Source organism: Emys orbicularis, chromosome 9 (assembly GCF_028017835.1).
Source record: "Emys orbicularis isolate rEmyOrb1 chromosome 9, rEmyOrb1.hap1, whole genome shotgun sequence".
NCBI classification, from domain to species: domain Eukaryota; kingdom Metazoa; phylum Chordata; order Testudines; family Emydidae; genus Emys; species Emys orbicularis.
The window spans coordinates 82,361,463-82,379,609 of NC_088691.1; the positions used below are offsets into that span (position 1 = coordinate 82,361,463).

The 18,147-nt window shown below is 41.5% G+C and overlaps 1 protein-coding gene across 1 annotated transcript in view; it reads left to right on the forward strand.

The window, feature by feature from the left end:
* The window catches only part of GMPS (guanine monophosphate synthase), a 64,077-nt gene that overhangs the window by 30,546 nt on the left and 15,384 nt on the right, over window positions 1–18,147 (forward strand). The window contains exons 6-13 of the mRNA XM_065410777.1: window positions 5,105–5,298; window positions 6,393–6,558; window positions 8,225–8,376; window positions 9,168–9,341; window positions 13,639–13,744; window positions 15,167–15,282; window positions 16,398–16,523; window positions 17,871–17,986. Coding sequence (XP_065266849.1) covers window positions 5,105–5,298; window positions 6,393–6,558; window positions 8,225–8,376; window positions 9,168–9,341; window positions 13,639–13,744; window positions 15,167–15,282; window positions 16,398–16,523; window positions 17,871–17,986 — 1,150 coding nt within the window. The remainder of the gene's footprint in view (window positions 1–5,104; window positions 5,299–6,392; window positions 6,559–8,224; window positions 8,377–9,167; window positions 9,342–13,638; window positions 13,745–15,166; window positions 15,283–16,397; window positions 16,524–17,870; window positions 17,987–18,147) is intronic.

Here is an 18,147-nt window from a genome sequence, read left to right on the forward strand (position 1 = left end):
TCCATGTTGCAGAGCCATCACGTCTGTCGGCACCACAGCTCTTACCACCTGGGCAGCTGACTATCAAGTAGAGGCCAGGCCTGGCACCGAAGACACCCTCGATGCCGGTACATCCTTCAGCGACATCTTTATCTTGGAAGCAGATCCCATCATCAAGTCCATTCCCGGCCTTGGTGTTGATGCCTCTCCGGGCACTGGGGGTAGTGTGTCTCATTCAGTGCCACTGTTGCCGATCCCCCACTCTTCTTTGGCACTGGTGCCACCTCCTTACTGGGCTTCAGATGAATCCGATCAGTTGTTTACCCCATCGGCACTGGGTCCCACGTTGTTATCACAGAACCTCTAGGATTACTCAAGATCCAGGTTGGGGTTGTCCTCCCCCTCCTTGTCAGATAGGAACTAGAGGTTACCTTTAGATCACTATTGGTACCAAGATCGGCATCTGTCCTGCAATCGGGACGGGCTTTTGGCCCGGTGCCTACGGTCACCAGTGCGTTATCCGTATGCCTTGTGGCCTCCTTGGAATCCCTGGGACACTCCTTGATCCCTGAGGTCCCAATCCTCAACCTGCTCCATAGCAAGATCACTGGTCCCAATGGTGGCTTCCACTCCCATACCATCTAAGCTGTGAACGACCACTGAGTTCATTCCCCCTGGACCTGCTGGGCTCTTCTGACCAGATTCTGTGGTACAAGAACAGGTGTTGTCATTGGTGCAGCAGACCGTCTCCTCGTCCTCCCTGGATGACTACCATGTCAGAATCTTCCTCTCCCTTGGTGCCCGAGGACTTTAAGGCATACCAGGACCTCCTGATGCTAATGGTCACTACCTTGGGTATCCTGGCAGAACTCCTGCAGGAGAATATGTCTAAGCTGCTGGATATTCTCCAACCATCAACTCCAGGAAGAGTAGCCCTCCCGATAAATGAGGCTCTCCTGGAGTCTGCAATGGCCCAGCTTTGTTGCCCCCTACAGCCAAACATTTGGAGAAATGGTACTTCGTTCCTACACAAGGGTTTGAGAGTTTCTACTCCCACCCAGCATCTAACTGCCAGGTGGTGACTGCAGCAAATGACAGAGCTTGGCAGGGAAGGTATAAGTCCACCCCTAAGGACAAAGAGTCCAAAAAGATGGATGTAATGGGAAGGAAGAGTTATACCTCCTCTTCCCTGCAAATGCACATCAAGAACCGGCAGGCGCTGTTCTCTAAATATGACTTTGTCAGTTGGGCGGCCATATCTAAGTTCGTGGACAAGCTGCTGGAATCCTCCAGGGAAGAATTTACGGCATTCATTGCAGAAGGCCATATGGTAGCCAAGACCTTGTTGCAGTCAGCTCTGGACATGGCAGATGCTGCAGCCAGAACCATGGCCTCAGTGGTGACCATGAGGAAGGCCTCATGGCAATGGAATTTGGGCATAGTGTCTGATATGCTGCATACCATTGAGGACTTACCATTCGGTGTTTGGGTTTTATTTTCTGAAAAGACCGACAAATCTTGCACTCTTTTAAACACTCCCAAGCTACTTTGCATGCTTTGGGAGTATATACTCCAGCCACGAAGAGATGCCACTATGGCAATCAACAGCCTCAACAGCAATGCTGCTCACAGCATTGCTTTTATTTTTTTTTTTTGGTTGGTTGGTTGGGTTTTTTGGCCAATTCCCCCCCCCCCTTTTTTTGTGTGTTTTTTTTATAATGTGGCAGTGGGACTACTCCAGAGAGAGCCAGAGATTTCAAAGGAGAAGGTCTTCTAGTTCTGGGCTTAACCAGCTGCCCACTGCCCTCTTCCCCTCCCCTTCACACTCCTCCAGAATCTAGCAAGTGCCCATTTTGACTCATATGTCCAGGACAGCGATCCAGTAGTAACCTCTCCTTCTCTGTCTCCCCTGTTTGGGGACAGGCTGGCCAACTTTTACAGTGTTTGGGTCTTGATTACAACAGAGAACTAAGACTTAAGCACCTTAAGATCAGGTTATGTCTTACAGTTCCTCTCTACCCTCCTACCTGATCTCTTTTTAGGGACCCCTCTCACGAGACACTGGCTCCTCGAGCAGGTTCAGTCTTTACTGGCTTTGGGGGCCATAGAGGAGTCCCCCTGTGGCATTGGGGCAGGGGTTCTACTACCCATATTTCCTCATCCCTAAGCCAAAGGGAGGAACGAGACCTATCTTCAACCTCCATGATCTCAACAGATACATCAGATATGCGAGATTCCCTTCCCAAAATCTTCCTTGCCTTGAATCACAATGACTGGTTTGCTGTCTTGGACCTGCAGGATGCTTATTTCCACATAGCAGTCCTCCCAAGCTACAGGAGGTTCCTTAAATTTGTAGTGGTTGGCTGGCACTGCCAGTACACTGTGAGGCCTTTCAGCTATCTTCCACTCCCCAGGTTATTACCAAGTGTATGATTGTGGAAACAGCTTACCTCAGGAAGAAGGGAATTCATATCTTCCTGTACCTAGATGAGGGCTTACTGAAAAGCGAGTCCAGAGAGGAAGTCCTTTCATGTTCACGTCACACTGTGCCTATGCAATTGTCTAGGTCTCATCCCGAACAGCAGGAAGTCAACATTGGTTCCAGCTCAATTCTTTGAGTGCACTGTGGCCTTGATAGACTCTACGAGTTGAAGTGTGTTTCTAGGAGATCCAGCCCTATGTCTGGAGCTGCAGTCTCAATCACAACCCAAATATATCTGAGGTTGCTAGACCATATGGACATAGGTAGTCCAATATGCCAGGCTGCACCTCTTAAGTTGTGGCTGAAGTCGATCTGTTATCCAAATCGCTGTCCCCTGGACATGCTGGTCTAATTCCTACCACTAATTTCTTATGATGGACAATTCAGGACAATGTGTGCCAGCATATTCCTTTTGCCTCCACTGACCAGGACCTATAGTCACTAATGCCTCCTTAATAGGTTGGAGAGCACATCTGGACTCACTGAAAGTTCAAGGCCTGTAGCAGAATAAGAAGCTTCTCTGCATATTGGTGTCCTGTAGCTTTGTGTCATCTACAATTCGTGTTAGACTTTTCAGGATCACATCAGGGGCTCAGGGGCTCTCATACTCACTGACAATACCATCGTGATTATATGAACAGGAGGGTGGGGGGAGAGCATGCTCCAACATGGTTTGTCAAGAGGCAATCAGGCTCTGGCAGTTTTGCACCAGGGAAAACATTATCCCCATGACCATTCACTTAGCGGATCACCTCATCAGGAATTTCTCCCTGAATCACGAGTGGTCTCTGAAGTCGAGTGTCCTGCGGTCCTTCTTTGCAGTTTGAGGTGTCCTGACAATCAACCTGTTTGCCACAAGAGAAACAAGAAATACCGGCTGTTCTGCTCTTGAGGGGTCTCATTCCGGGCTCCTTGACCAATGCTTTTCACCTGAACTAAGAATCGGCACTCTTGTATGCTTTTCCTCCAATTCCAATCATCCCACAGGTCATTCTCAAGTTGACATTGGGCCATCAATGTGGCCGAGGCAACGTTGGTTCTCTGACCTCGTGTTATCAGTTTGGCCTCCCATATCCCTTCCTCTTCATCCTGGCCTCCTGACTCAGCATCACAGTCAGTTTTTGCTTCCAGCTCTCAGCTCCTTGCACCTCACAGCATGGATGCTTCATGGTTTGATGAAGAGGAGGAATGATGTTTGGAGGTGGTCTGACAAGTCTTTCTCAACAGTAGGAAGCCTCCATCAGGGCAGCCTATTCAGCCAAGAGGAAACAATTCTTAGTATGGTCGTTAGCCCAGGGAGTTCAACCAACCTAGGCTTGTATCCAAGACATCTTAGAGTACCTGTTACCTTCAGTCTTCTGATCTTGTGCTTGGTTCATTGAGAGTCCACCTGGTGGCAATATTGGCATTTCATCCATCTATCCATGGGAAGTCAGTTCAAACTTTATGGCAATGAGGTTCTTGAAAGGAGCCATTTGTCTCTACGCACCAGCTAAAGAGATGGATCCTCTGTGGGACCTTACTACTCATGGGAGGGGCTATGGCCACAGGGTGCGAGTGCTGCACCCATGGGTACTGTAAGGCAAAGTTCTCTGGCTCTGGTGTATGGGGAGCGCATGCCCACATGAAATACACATCTGCCTCACATCTCGAAGAACAACCATTCTAGGTAGGTAACCATTTCCCCCTCACATTTGACACCACCTTTGGTATCTCAGTATAGTGATTGGAACTTTTAAATTGTTCCTTCTCGTTTGACTTTCTGCTTTCTTGGAGAAAACATAATCAAGCAGATGAAGTGCGTAAGTCTCTTCAAAGCACAAAAATGCAGGTTTGAGGCTGTAATTCCAATGATTTCAAGTAGAAAAATGGCCTCCAGATATAGTTTAATCTCTGAGGTATTTTAGGGAAATGTTACGTATAGTAGAACCTTGTTTATCTGGTCTAATTGGGGCCGGATCAGATAACAACTCCGGATAAACTGGAGAATGGGAAAATGGGATGCTGCAGTGCCATTTAGTGGTCACAGGAGTGATTGCCTGCTTCTTGCCCAGGAGTCTTGGTGGTTCAGTAAATGCAGAGAGCTGGTTAAGGGAGGGTTGGATAAACAGGGTTCTACTGTAACTAGTGATCTACTGTTAATAGACAAAACTGCAGAGAGAAACTTAAAAAAAAAAATAGCTGCCCACTTTGAAATCCCACCCAAAATCTCAAAGAACAAAGTTAACGAGGACAAAAAAATAATACCAGTACGTGGGAAGGGCAGTTCAGCAGCAGCAGTTCATGCTCTGTGGGGTTTTACCTCTTCTCCCTAAGTATTGACACCTCATCCCAAATGTGGAAAGTGTAGAGTCTCAGTTCAGCAACACCTGCCAAATTATTGCTTAAATATCTTCATTGAGCAAAGGAACTGCATCATAGAAATGTCTAAAACACTTGAATTTCATGTGTAAAAGGAAAAGTGTTAGGTTGCTGTACGATCAACCTAATTCTAGTGACTATTGTTTTTAAAATATTTTGCTATGAATTAATCTGCCAGTTCAAACCAGACTATTGAAGAGGACACAGTATACATTTTAAAATTGTAGATGGCCTTTTCATGTTTTAGTTGTAATTTTTAATACCGTATCTTTTTACATGAAGGTATAGCAAATGAATCTAAAAAACTGTATGGAGTTCAATTCCACCCTGAAGTTGGCCTTACAGAGAATGGAAAAGTGATACTGCAGAATTTCCTCTATGATATTGCTGGATGCAGTGGTAACTTCACAGTAGAAAATAGACAGCTTGCGTGTATTCAAGATATCAAAGAGAAAGTGGGTTCATCAAAAGTCCTGGTAAGTAGGTTTAGAACAGGTTTTGCAACTTCCGGTCTTATGAATAAAACTGACACTTGTAGTTACGCTGGTTACTTAAAAAAAATGACAGTTTTCATGCTTCAGGGTATAAACTGGCTAGTGGTTTAGGAAGCTCGTTCTAACGTACTGCACAATTTGCCTAGTGCACTGTTTCACTTTTTATTTTCTTCTGAAGCATTGGGTATAGCAGGGGTGGGCAAACTACAGCCCAGGGGCCACATCCGGCCCTCCAGAAGTATTCATCCGGCCCTTGAGCTCCCACCGGGAAGCGGTGTCCGGGGTTTGCCCCACTCTGGTGCTCCAGCTGGGGAGTGGGGTCGGGGTCTTGCCCCACTCCACACTGCTCCCAGAAGCAGCGGTATGTCCCCCCTCCGGCTCCTATGCGTAGGAGCAGCCAGAGGGTTCAGCACGCTGCCCCCACCCCAAACGCTGCCCCCACAGCTCCCATTGGCTGGGAACTGCAGCCAGTGGGAGCTGCGGGGTGATGCCTGTGGACAGGGCAGCGCACAGAGCCACGTGGCCACACCACCAAGTAGGAGCTGGAGGGGGGACATGCCACTATTTCTGGGAGGATCTTGAGGTAAGCGCCGCCTGGAGCCTGCCCCTTGACCCCCCCTCCCATGCCCCAACCCCAGCCCTGATCCCCCTCCTGCCCTCTGAACCCCTTGGTCCCAGCCCGGAGCACCCTCGTTCACCCCCAACCCCTCATCCCCATCCCAGAGCCTGCACCTCCAGCCGGAGCCCTCCCACCCTCCACCCCCCAATTTTGTGAGCATTCATGGCCTGCCATACAATTTCCATACCCAGATGTGGCCCTCTTGCCAAAAAGTTTGCCCACCCCTGGGGTATAATGTGATACGTAGGTTATTATTGAGGTGTTATTGTAGCCATGTTGGTCCCAGGATATTAGAGACACAAGGTAGGTGAGTTAATATCTTTTATTGGACCAACAGAACACCTTGTTCTGATCATGGTAATTCTTATATTCAGTCTGAGTTTTAAGCTAACTATCATTCTCCCATAGATGTTTGGACAAGTTTGATTTTTTTTTTTTTCCTCTGGCCCTAACCTAGGTTTTACTCAGTGGAGGTGTGGACTCAACAGTGTGTACTGCTCTCCTGAACCAGGCTTTAAACCAAGACCAAATCATAGCTGTACACATAGATAATGGATTCATGCGCAAGAGGGAAAGTCTGTCTGTGGAGGAGGCACTCAAAAAACTTGGAATTCAAGTCAAAGGTACTGTGTTTCATGTTACTTATACTTCATGTAAATGAGGGTAGTATGGCTAGTCTTCTAAAAGAAAATCCATAATCTTACAATTAATCATAGTTTTATTGTCTAATGAAACTGCGTGTGAAATTTTGAGAATTTAAATATCAAAATGTAGTTACTAGTACTATATGTACTATAATTATACGTACTGTATATGTACTATATATGTATTATATGTTCTATAATTATATGTATTACAATTATTTAATATTAGGGTACTCCCCAATGATCCAAATCAGGACTGAGGCCACATTGTGCTAGTCATTGTACAAAAATGCATAGGAAAACACATGCCCAGAGCCAAATAATTTAAAATATAAGTTTAAATATATAGATTCTAACTTACAAATTCGTGATTTCCATCGATGAGTGAAAAATGATGTCCTGAACTGAGAGAGTAAACCATTTCACCAGTGGCACATATGTGATTACAGCTATTGAGGAATTGTATGACAGTTGGCATTCGCCTCAACCATCAGTTCCTTTTCTTCCACTGGCAAATGAGTCCATTGCCTTCAGCCAGGGCCGGCACCAGTGCAGCAAGCAGGTGCTTGGGGCGGCCAACGGAAAGGGGCGGCACGTACGGCTCTTCGGCAGCGGGTCCCTCAGTCCCTCTTGGAGGGAAGGACCTACCGCCGAAGAATGAAGCGGCGGCGGTAGAGCTGCCACCGAAGTGCCGCCAATCACGGCTTTTTTTTTTTCCGCTGCTTGGGGCGGCAAAAATGCTGGAGCCGGCCCTGCCTTCAGTGGTTGCAGTTCCCTGTTCATACGAAGCAATTTTTTCTTATTGAAGAGTTTAGCTCTCAGTTCTCTAGCTAAGTATTAATTGTTTAACTTTGTAAGCCAATTTGCATGTGTGATACCTTTTCTGATTTCAAATTTTTTTTTAATAAACAAGTTTCTTTTTGAGGTGTGTGTTGTACCGATGGCTTCTGGGGAGCCTACTTATTTATTTTAACCTATTTTCAGAAAAGCTGGCTGGGAAGCATCCTGGGGGTTACAAGCAGTACATTATGAGAGATCAGAAGGTATCCCTTTTGGCCAATAAGGTCTCAGCTTGTTTCTCCTCAGAGATGTGATGGGATCAGAGGAGACAAATGATACATATCAAAGTTAGGCAGTGAAGTATCACATCATTCATACTGTTTACATAAAATCATGTAATTCGTGAGTAGCTTTTGCATATTGATAAATCTGGCAATGAATACTATTGTGTCTAATGACTTTTTATGCTCAGATTGTCAAGGCATCTGGTAGCATGGTATATGTTAGACAACACATTCAGTTAAACTGCCAGCAGTGAACAGCGCAAAGAGCTGCAACCTCTGTACCTTCCATCTCATCACAAGGAAAACCTTACCCAATATAGTCTAAGCTTTGTCCATCCATAGTTGGTTCAATGTTTCACCAAGAGTAATTGTATGGTGGAATAGATTAGTAAGGGAGGTGGATGAAATACCCTCATGTCAGATAATCCTTAAATGAGTGAGTGCTTGAGTAGCCCTGTAAAATGCAGAGTATCTGAAGATATGACTTCCAAGTGATCTTTTTAAAGTAATAGACTTATTTTCTGCAATCCTGTTTAGTATTATATATTGATTTTGTCAATACATTTCTATGTTTTGTGCAGTGGTAAATGCAGCCCATTCATTCTACAATGGTACAACAACTCTGCCAATCTCCGATGAAGACAGAACTCCCCGAAAAAGAATTAGCAAGACTTTAAATATGACTACAAGTCCTGAGGAAAAAAGAAAAATTATTGGTGACACCTTTGTGAAGGTAATCGCTTTATAGTTATTTTAGCATTTAAAAGGGACACTGTCAATTAAATATTTTTTTAAATGCAGTCTTACTCCACTCGAGAGACACTTTCTCAGGCAATGTATGCTTCAGGACATCAGCTATCACATGTGTTTTGGCATGTGGATGTTGGACATAGGTGAGGATAGAATGTAGGACATCTTGCTCCAGAGCCCAGGCCTCTAACACATAACTTCAAGGAGAATCTGGTAGCTGAAGCAGAATTAGGTTTGCCACTGATCACAGTGTGATGATTACAAACAGTTGAGTAGATCTTCTATTCTGTCCACTATGCAGCTTAGTGGCTGACTCACGTATAAAGGCTAATATACATTGCACAAGCTTTAAAAATAACATGCTTTTACCAAATGGCAAATGACTAACTTGATAGTTAATATCTTGGTTTTGGTGTGTTTTTATAATGCATCAACTTGCAGCCATTTTAACTTCTGTTTTATCATTAATGATTCAGGGAGGATGTGTACCTGGCTAAGAAGCACTGTTACTATTAGTGGTAATTCAAGTATTTAAAAATATATATTTATTTTTATTAATCATTCAGCTAAATACATAACAGACAAATGTGGTGCAGGAGTTTTGGCTTCCCCTTTTCAGGAATAGAGTATTATCACAAGCAATCTTCTTATTAATCAGTGTTGGTCTAAAGCAGAGGGGATTGCAATTCACTAGTCCTTCAAATATGTTTGCAAGATGATTTTGGATCCCTCAAGATCAATGTAAAATGTTTATTTTTTCCCTCCATATTATAGATTGCCAATGAGGTAATTGGAGAAATGAATCTGAAACCTGAAGAGGTCTTTCTTGCTCAGGGAACCCTAAGACCTGATCTCATTGAAAGTGCTTCCCTTGTTGCAAGTGGCAAAGCTGAAGTAATAAAAACTCATCACAATGACACAGAGCTGATCAGAAAGCTGAGAGAAGAGGTAAATAAAAAATGAGAGTATCACATTTATTTTATTTTTGGTGTAACCCAAATCTGAAGTTAAATGTGAAAAAACAAATATTATGTATACCTTCCTATCAATAGAAATGTTGACACTAGGGAGGCTTTGTACAGAGCCCCGTGTGACGGAGCCCTATTTTGGTCAGGGCCTTTAGGTGTTACTGTAATATATATGTGGCTGTAATTAATTTACTCTTCATCTTTCTAACTTCCTGGTTTTCTTAAAGTAATTTTGGTGGGTTGAGTATTTGGGCAATACTGAATAGTTGGGGAAAATATTCACAAATTGTCAATTTGATGAATTTCAGCATGAATGATTTTGTTCAAAAATTCATATAAGAAATTTTGCTTTTCATCATTCTCCCATTTTAAAAACCGTTTCCCAAAAAGGGAGCAGAAACAATACCATGTATTTTTAGGTGGAAAGCTAATTTGGATAGGCTTCCCAAACAAGCTGGATCCATCCCGCCTTCAACTCACTAATCAATAGCCCGCCTGCATTCCCAGAGTTCAGCATGCTAACTTTCCAACAAGATCTGGACACTCTCTAAGGGAGCCTTGACCAAAACCTGTGAATCTAACCCATACCTTTCCTGGCTTGTGAAAGAGAGTCATGGGCAATTGGTGCCACTCAGGCCTGAAACAGCCGACCCCTCATTCGAGAAGGAATCTTCCCTTCTCCTTCAAACACAATAATTCAAACAACTCTTAAGAAACTCAGCCTGGTTCTAGCCCAACTACAGCCAAGTGTCAAACCTTCCATTCTTGAGCAAGCTCATAGAGAAGCTAGCCGAAAGCCACTACTGGTTTATCTAATTGAAGCTATTATCCTAGACTAGCACAGTCTGGATTCAGGCCAGGATATGGAACTGAAACCGCTTTAGTAGTACTGATGGATGATCTGCTGTCAGTGGATAGAGCGTAGACATCCATTTTAATCCTCCTGGATTTCTCTGAAGCACTTGACAATGTCAGCCATAAGATAGTGTTCTTGTGCCTGAGAGCGATAGGAGGGATCCAGGGTAATACACTAAAATGCTTGAATCCTTTCTGGAGGGACTTACCCAAAAAATAGTGATGGGAAATTGCACCTCCAATACTTAGACCCCTCACTTGTGGAGTCCATAAAGATAAGTTCTCTTTCACTGGTCCTATACAACATCTACATGCACCTACTAGATGAGCTGGTCAGACAACATGAATTAAGTGCCAAAAATATGCAGATGATACACAGCTTTACCTGTCCATCACCACATATGACTACAACTCTACCATCAAGATGTCCCAGGGCTTGGATGAAATTAGACCATGGATGAAGAACAGCTGGTTGAAGCTGAACCTGAGCAAGATCGAGATGATGCTGGTCGGCAGAGGAAAGCATTCTGAAGAGTTTCAACCACAGTGCAGTCTCCTAAGGTTGAACAAACACACCCAAAATTTGTCAATTCAGTCCATGGCCTAGGAGTGCTCCTGGATTCCTTATTGACACTAAGCATACTCACAGCAGCATATTAGAGTAATGCTTAGTACCATCTGTTGTTGGCTAGGAGACTCCATCCCATTCTGGCAAGTAGTGACCTGCCCTCAATTACTCATGCCTTCATAACATCTCAGCTGGACTACAGCGATATAGTATACCTGGGCATGAAGCATTCGGTGCTTAGGAAACTCCAACTGACACAAAACATTACAGCACACCTCTGCAAAAGCTGGCTGCCATGAATGCATCACAGCCATTCTCCGCTTCCTATACAGTAGAACCTCAGCGTTACGAACACTTCAGAAATGGAGATTGTTTGTAACTCTGAAATGTTCATAACTCTGAACAAAATGTTATGGTGGTTCTTTCAAAAGTTTACAAATGAACATTGATTTAATACAGCTTTGAAACTTTACTATGCAGAAGAAAAATGCTGCTTTCCCTTTATTTTTTTTAGTAGTTTATGTTTAACACAGTACTGTACTGTATTTGATTTTTTTGTTCTTTTTTTTTGTCTCTGCTGCTGCCTGATTTTGTACTTCTGGTTCCAAATGAGGAGTGTGGTTGACTGGTCAGTTCATAACTCTGGGGTTTCTAACCCTGAGGTTCTACTATACTGGCTTCTCATAGAATATTGAATCAAGTTCAAGATCTTGGTACTTCACAAGATTCTTGATGGCCCGAGTCCAGGATATTAAAAGATCTTCTAAAGCTCTGGGATGAAGACTACGCTTAACAAGTTCACTTCTCTGTCGCAATGGAGTTTTCTTTCATATATGAGCTTTACCCTTAAGGTAGAGACAGAGCTTTCTTGAGGCCTCACCCAAAACTGTAGAATGAATTCCCAAAGGAACTCAGAACCATCACAAACCTCACCACCTTCCACTCCACATGCAAAGAGCAGTTCTTTAACCTTGCCCTCCCTAACATAAACATATAGTAATGTGTGTGTGCACACTCATGCCCTTATTTATAATTTTAAAAATATTAAAACAAGACACTCCACTTCATATTAACCTAATTTCCTTCTTTGGCAGGGTTACTGGCCTACTGGGGAAGCAGTAGATGTGATCGATCTTGATTTTAGTAAGGCTTTTGACACAGTCCCACATGACAGTTTCCTAAGCAAATTAGGGAAATGTGGTCTAGATTAAATTACTGTAAATTGGGTGCACAACTGGTTGAAGGACTGTACTCAAAGAGTAATTACCAATCGTTTGCTGTCAAACCGTGAGGGCATATCTAGTGGGGTCCTGCAGGGGTCAGTCTTGGGTCTGGTACTATTCAATATTTTTATTATGGACTTGGATAATGGAGTGGAGAGTACACTTACACAATTTGCAGATGACACCAAGCTGGGTGGGGTTGCTAGCACTTTGGAGGACACAGTTAGCATTCAAAATGTTCTTGACAAAATGGAGAATTGGTCTGAATTCAACAAGATGAAATTCAATAAAGACAAGTTCAAAGTACTTATGAAGGAAAAGTCAAATGCACAGCTACAAAACTGGCTAGGTGGCAGCACTGCTGAAAAGGATCTTGAAAGTTATAGTGAATCACAAATTGAATGAGTCGTCAATGTGATGCAGTTGTGAAAAAGGCTAATATTCTAGAATGTGCTATCAGGACTGTTGGATCTAAAACATGGGAAGTAATTGTCCCACTCTACTCAGCACTGGTGAGGCTTCAGCTGGAGTACTGTTTCCAGTTCTGGGCACCACATTTTAAGAAAAATTGGAGAAAAGCCAGAGGAGAGCAACAAAAATGATACAAGGTTTAGAAAACCTGACCTATAAGGAAAGGTTAAAAAAAATGGGCATGCCTAATCTTGAGAAAAGAAGACTAAGGGGGGATCTTATCAGTCTTCCAGTATGTTAAGGGCTGTTATAAAGAGGATGGTGAGCAATTGTTCTCCATGTCTGCTGAAGGTAGAGCAAGAAGTAATGGGCTTAATCTGCAGCAAAGGAGATTTAGGTGAGATATTAGGAAAAACTTTTAAACTATAAGGGCAGTTAAGCTCTGGAATAGGCTTCCAAGGGAGGTTGTGGAATCCATGTCATTGGAAGCTTTTAAAAGCTGGACAGACAGTTGTCAGGGATGGTCTACATTTACTTGGTCCTGCCTGAGTGCAGGGGGCTGAACTTGATAACTTCTCATAGTCCCTTCCAGCTCCATATTTCTGTTGATTCCATACTCTTCTCCACCTGGGCAAAGGATAAAAGCACAAACACATGACAGATGTTAGTCATGTTGCTTAATGCATGACTGGAAGGTTCTCAGATACTATATTGATAAATGCAATATAAGAACTATAGAGAATAGGTGACTGACCACACCACACGTATAGTAAATAGTTGATGTGACTGGCCCATAACCTGAAATTTTGTCCGGAGTCTTTGGTGACTAATGAATGTATTTGAAGACTTCTGGGTTGGCTTGTGAATGATTGAACTGAAAAAGCGGCTTATTCACAACAAATAATTTAACCATCTCTGACTAGAGGCATATCAAGTCTAGCAGCTGATGGAACAGTTATGGTTTTTTTTCTATCTTTGAAGCTAAATGTGTGGTGAAGATTCATTCTCATCCATTTTTCCTTCTTATTAAGCATTTTCTGAAAGCAGTGTTCAGATGCACTCCTTCCTTTCTGCTTCAGTTATTAATCCCCAGTACTGGCACTTTTCACAGGACTAATTTGATTAAAACAACATTATCTGTCAACAGATGGTTGGAGTTATTACTAAGGTGCAATTTGAACATGGCAACTTGAATGTAAATTACTTTATTTTCTATGTAGGGTAGAGTAATAGAGCCACTGAAGGACTTCCACAAGGATGAAGTAAGAGTGCTAGGGAGAGAACTTGGTCTCCCAGAAGAGCTGGTCTCAAGGCATCCTTTCCCAGGTATGGGATTTAGGGTTAGTGTAATTCATTAAAGTCAAGGACTACAAATGTCATTAATGTTTTTATTATAATCCTCAGAATAAGTTTTATATTTGAATATAAGAAAAATTCAACTCTACAATGTAGGGATGTAAAATGTTAACTGGTGAGCATTAATCTTACCGGTTAACCCGCCTTAACCGTTAACCACTGGGCTGGCCAGCCCCACATTAAGTCATGCATTAAGCCCCAGCCGTGCTGCTTGGATGCAGTGGCGCCAGCCATGCCTGCTGGCCAGCCCTTTAATTGGTTAACTGTTTAAACAAAATATTTTTAAATGGTTTACATGGTTAATTTTTTAAACGGTATTTATATCCCTACTACAATGTTGAGACAGAAACTTAGTATGTCTACTATGGCTTTATAATCAAGCAAATTTTGTATTTTCTAGAGATGAAGCACCCCTTATAAGAGAGCCACTGTGCTGTTTATAGTGATAAAAGAAATATTAGTCCAGCTTTTTTTTTATATGCTTTCTCTTTCAGCTCCATAGTGCAAAAACTCCATTAACAGTGAGATGTAACTGAATATTATTTGTACTGTCCAGCTTGGAACACTAATCTAAGTCATTCCTTCCCAGGACCAATTTATCTTTTGTAGAAATGAGGGGCTATAAGAGATAGCAACAGTTCTTGACCAGACAGCCTCAGAATTGTATTGTATTTTAGAAAACTGAACCCTGCTAAAAGGGATGTCACTGTTTTTAAAATATGCAAGGAACATATAATTCTTGAAGTAGATAGTAGCTGGCAGGTGGCACAAATCAGCCTAGTAGCTGGCAGTTTGCACAGACCAGCCTATTAGTAGCACAAGCACTGTATAAAAGTATGAATTAGTTTAGGAGTACCACTGTCCTTTTATTACAAGAGATGTCATTAGGACACTTCAAGCCAAATTACAAGCAATTTTGTGTTAATCAGCTTTTAAAGCCGTTCCACTGTCAGCATTATTCAGTGATGTGTTAGACTTGTAATTGTAATGTTTTTGTCAAATCTCCACAACTTTTGCATATAAGTTGTATAACAGGAGGTGGCAGTGGCAGCTGTCTCATCATTGCTGTAATCACAATCCTTTCTCTCTCTTGGTAGCAAAACATCAGAGGCACTAACCACTGCCTGACACAACCATACAATTTAGGATGTAGATAAATGTCTGAGTATACAAGTTAAGTAACAAAAATGCTGCTTTAGAACAGATATTGTATATTGTACAATCTTGGTAGAAATGTTGTTAAGCTAACTGATACTGTAGATATAATAGCAAAGTGAACAAACTATACTTAGTGATAAAGCTTTCTCTTCTAAGATTCTTATAATACATTTTAAATGTGACTGTTCACTTGCACATTCTTTACTGTAATGCTGTTCTAACTTTGCATTTCAGGTCCTGGCCTAGCAATCAGAGTAATATGTGCTGAAGAACCTTATGTTTGCAAAGACTTCCCTGAAACTAACAACATTTTGAAAATAGTAGCAGATTTTTCTGCAAGTGTTAAAAAGGTAATTAAATATTATTGGAACTGAAGAAGGTGGGTTTCATGGGAACCAATAACATGAAAGAAATATGAAAACTAATTCCTTGGTGAATTACGGTGAGATTTATAGTATATTAAAATGTAACTGTTAAAAGTAGTATTGCTGCTTTGTTTGAGAACTGCTGTTTGGTACTTAATTTGTGCGAACTTGAAGATTTTCTGTGTAGTCAGATAGCATTATTGGTGCTATAACAAAACTGCATTTAAATGTTGTCTTTTTAGAAAAAGAAAAGTTGATTCTGCTGCTGTAGAGTAGTACACAATGAGTTGTTTAGCTAGAACAATCTAAAAATTACTATGCTAAGAGGACTTTTGAGACGGTTTCCAGCCATATAGTATTGGCAGAAAATAGCTGTGGTTCCTCAAAATAGTTGTAATCTTCTAGGTTTGCCTGCATGAACTGTCATTGGGCAGCTAGATCATAATGTGAGAAATAAGGGTCTGATATATTGGTGAGATGTCATAAGCAGGAATTCTGAGCACCCAAGTAAATTAGTAGTGGATCATTTCCCTCTGTTTGCAGCCATTACCTTAATGATCACCTCAGCTGCATCTTCTTTCTAGCTGAAAAAGGCTACAAATTAGCTATCAGGAGTTGCACTAAGAGCAATGTGTTCATCACACCTGTCCATAAGTTGCTGAAGAATTACCTGAGCATGTGATACTCCTGATCACCAGTATAAGTGGAGTCCCAAGGTTATGTACAGATCTGCTTTCATTATGAGGATGCTGCATTGGGAAGAAATAGCATAAATAGAAACCTCAGTGAATGATACCTTTAGAGAACAAACCTAGAAAGAAAAATAAGTTAATCTGTTGCTTCTGGAGAACTGTGACTCAAACCTGCTAAGTGTGTATGCATTCTGGTTACCAGAACAGAGACTCATAGATTGTACTGCTCCTCATAATGCTTAAACTTTTGTTAAATGAAAACCATACTGCAAATTGCTTTACAATGAATAAAGCTGTCATAAATGTAAAGTGAACATAAACATTTGGCTGCATAATCATTTAGAAGTTTTATCTGAATGTGTCTTTTTACAAAAATTATGAAAAGTGCTTTTCTGCCTCCTTGCACAGCCACACACTCTGTTACAAAGGGTCAAAGCATGCACAACTGAAGAGGACCAGGAGAAGCTGATGCAGATCACAAGCCTACATTCACTGAATGCCTTCTTGCTGCCAATCAAAACTGTGGGAGTGCAGGTTAGTGGAGTGGCTCTGTGGAGGTGTTGAAGATTGCTTATGCTGAATACAGAAGGCTGCAATATAGTATAATCAATAATTAATGCTGTAAGAAAAATAAAGAAAATACCATGGCCCAAGAAAATAAAATTAAAGGAGAATCCACAAAATATATCACTTTTATTTTTAACTTATTTTTGCTGGTGTGTGGGCCTTCGTGTAATCTTAGGTCCTCAGGAAGGTTATGCCAGGCCTTACAGAAGTGACTATCCAGTTGTCTGCGGTCCTTAAGATCCAATAACACCCATCAGATGCTGTGCCAAAAGACTCATACTGCCAATCCAACCCATTTATATGCTCACTGTAATTAAAAAGAATACCCAAAAAACAAGAGCATTGGCACTAAACAGCTTACCTTTAAAACATATTTTTGTGAAAATAAAATTCATTTTGTGGACAGTAGGAATACAATACAATATTGAAATCTCCAAAATATAATTTATCATGTTGTTGACATGAAACTGCAAGGATTCTCTTGACTTTGTTTTGTGACTGGGGGCGTACTGACATCTCTGATTGTATCCATTCTAATTAGTTTTGTTGAGATCAAATTCACAAGGTACAATGACTTGGTTGCTTGATTTAAATGGAAGTGTTTTCTGCATTTGCATTAGTATAGCAGTTATGGATATCCTTGTAAGTGCTCTTCTAATGCCAATGAGTTTTTAAAAATAAGTTATTTTTATTTAAATTAATTTTTACTTATTACCAAAACAGAAGTGCAGACATAGCAAGCTAAATGCCTTCTTCCATTTTGATAGGCTGTTCTTAGAGTATTATGCATGGCAAGTTTCTTAAATTTAGTGGGAGGAGGTGTGCTTTGCTATATTTGGCAAATTTTTTGTTAAGCTCTGTTAGATGGCATTGGGTATGTTTTTAAGGTATTTTGTAGTTTTTTGGCATTTTTAATAGAATGAGCTTGAATTTTTAAAACAAGTGTCAAAGGTCTAATTTAACAGATGACAGCGCTGGAAGCTGAGACTGAAATGTTGTCTTTTAAATTCTCTGTAGAGTGCCACAATTTTGCTGAGTATTCGATATTTAAGTTCACTGTTCAGAGGCCCTTCCAGTACCCAGGAATTACAAGGCAAATTAAAGATGTAGGGTCTAGTTCTGCCCTCAGCTATATCCATGCAGTCACATTGATTTCACTGGGCTTATAACCGTTAATTAAATGTTGATTTGTTGACTAAAATTTAGTTCTCTAACTTGATTTTTAACTGCTACAAAATAAATGGGAAAGTACTATATATTGTTTTATATGTTAATTGTTTAAGAGATATCAGTTCACTTTCTGTTACTTCCCAGGGTGACTGTCGCTCATATAGCTATGTATGTGGGATCTCCAGTAAAGATGCTCCACACTGGGAGTCTCTTATGTTCCTATCCAGGCTCATACCACGCATGTGCCACAACATTAACAGGTATACATTCTCAATTTGGTAGGCAATTACCTTTGTTTTTGGCAATCTGTTTACTAATGAGAACTGAAGGTAGCTAGTATAACTAAGTTTTCTTTTAAATGTTATGGCCTTCATAAAATGTACTTTGAGATTTATTTGTAACCACTACCTAATGAATTCTG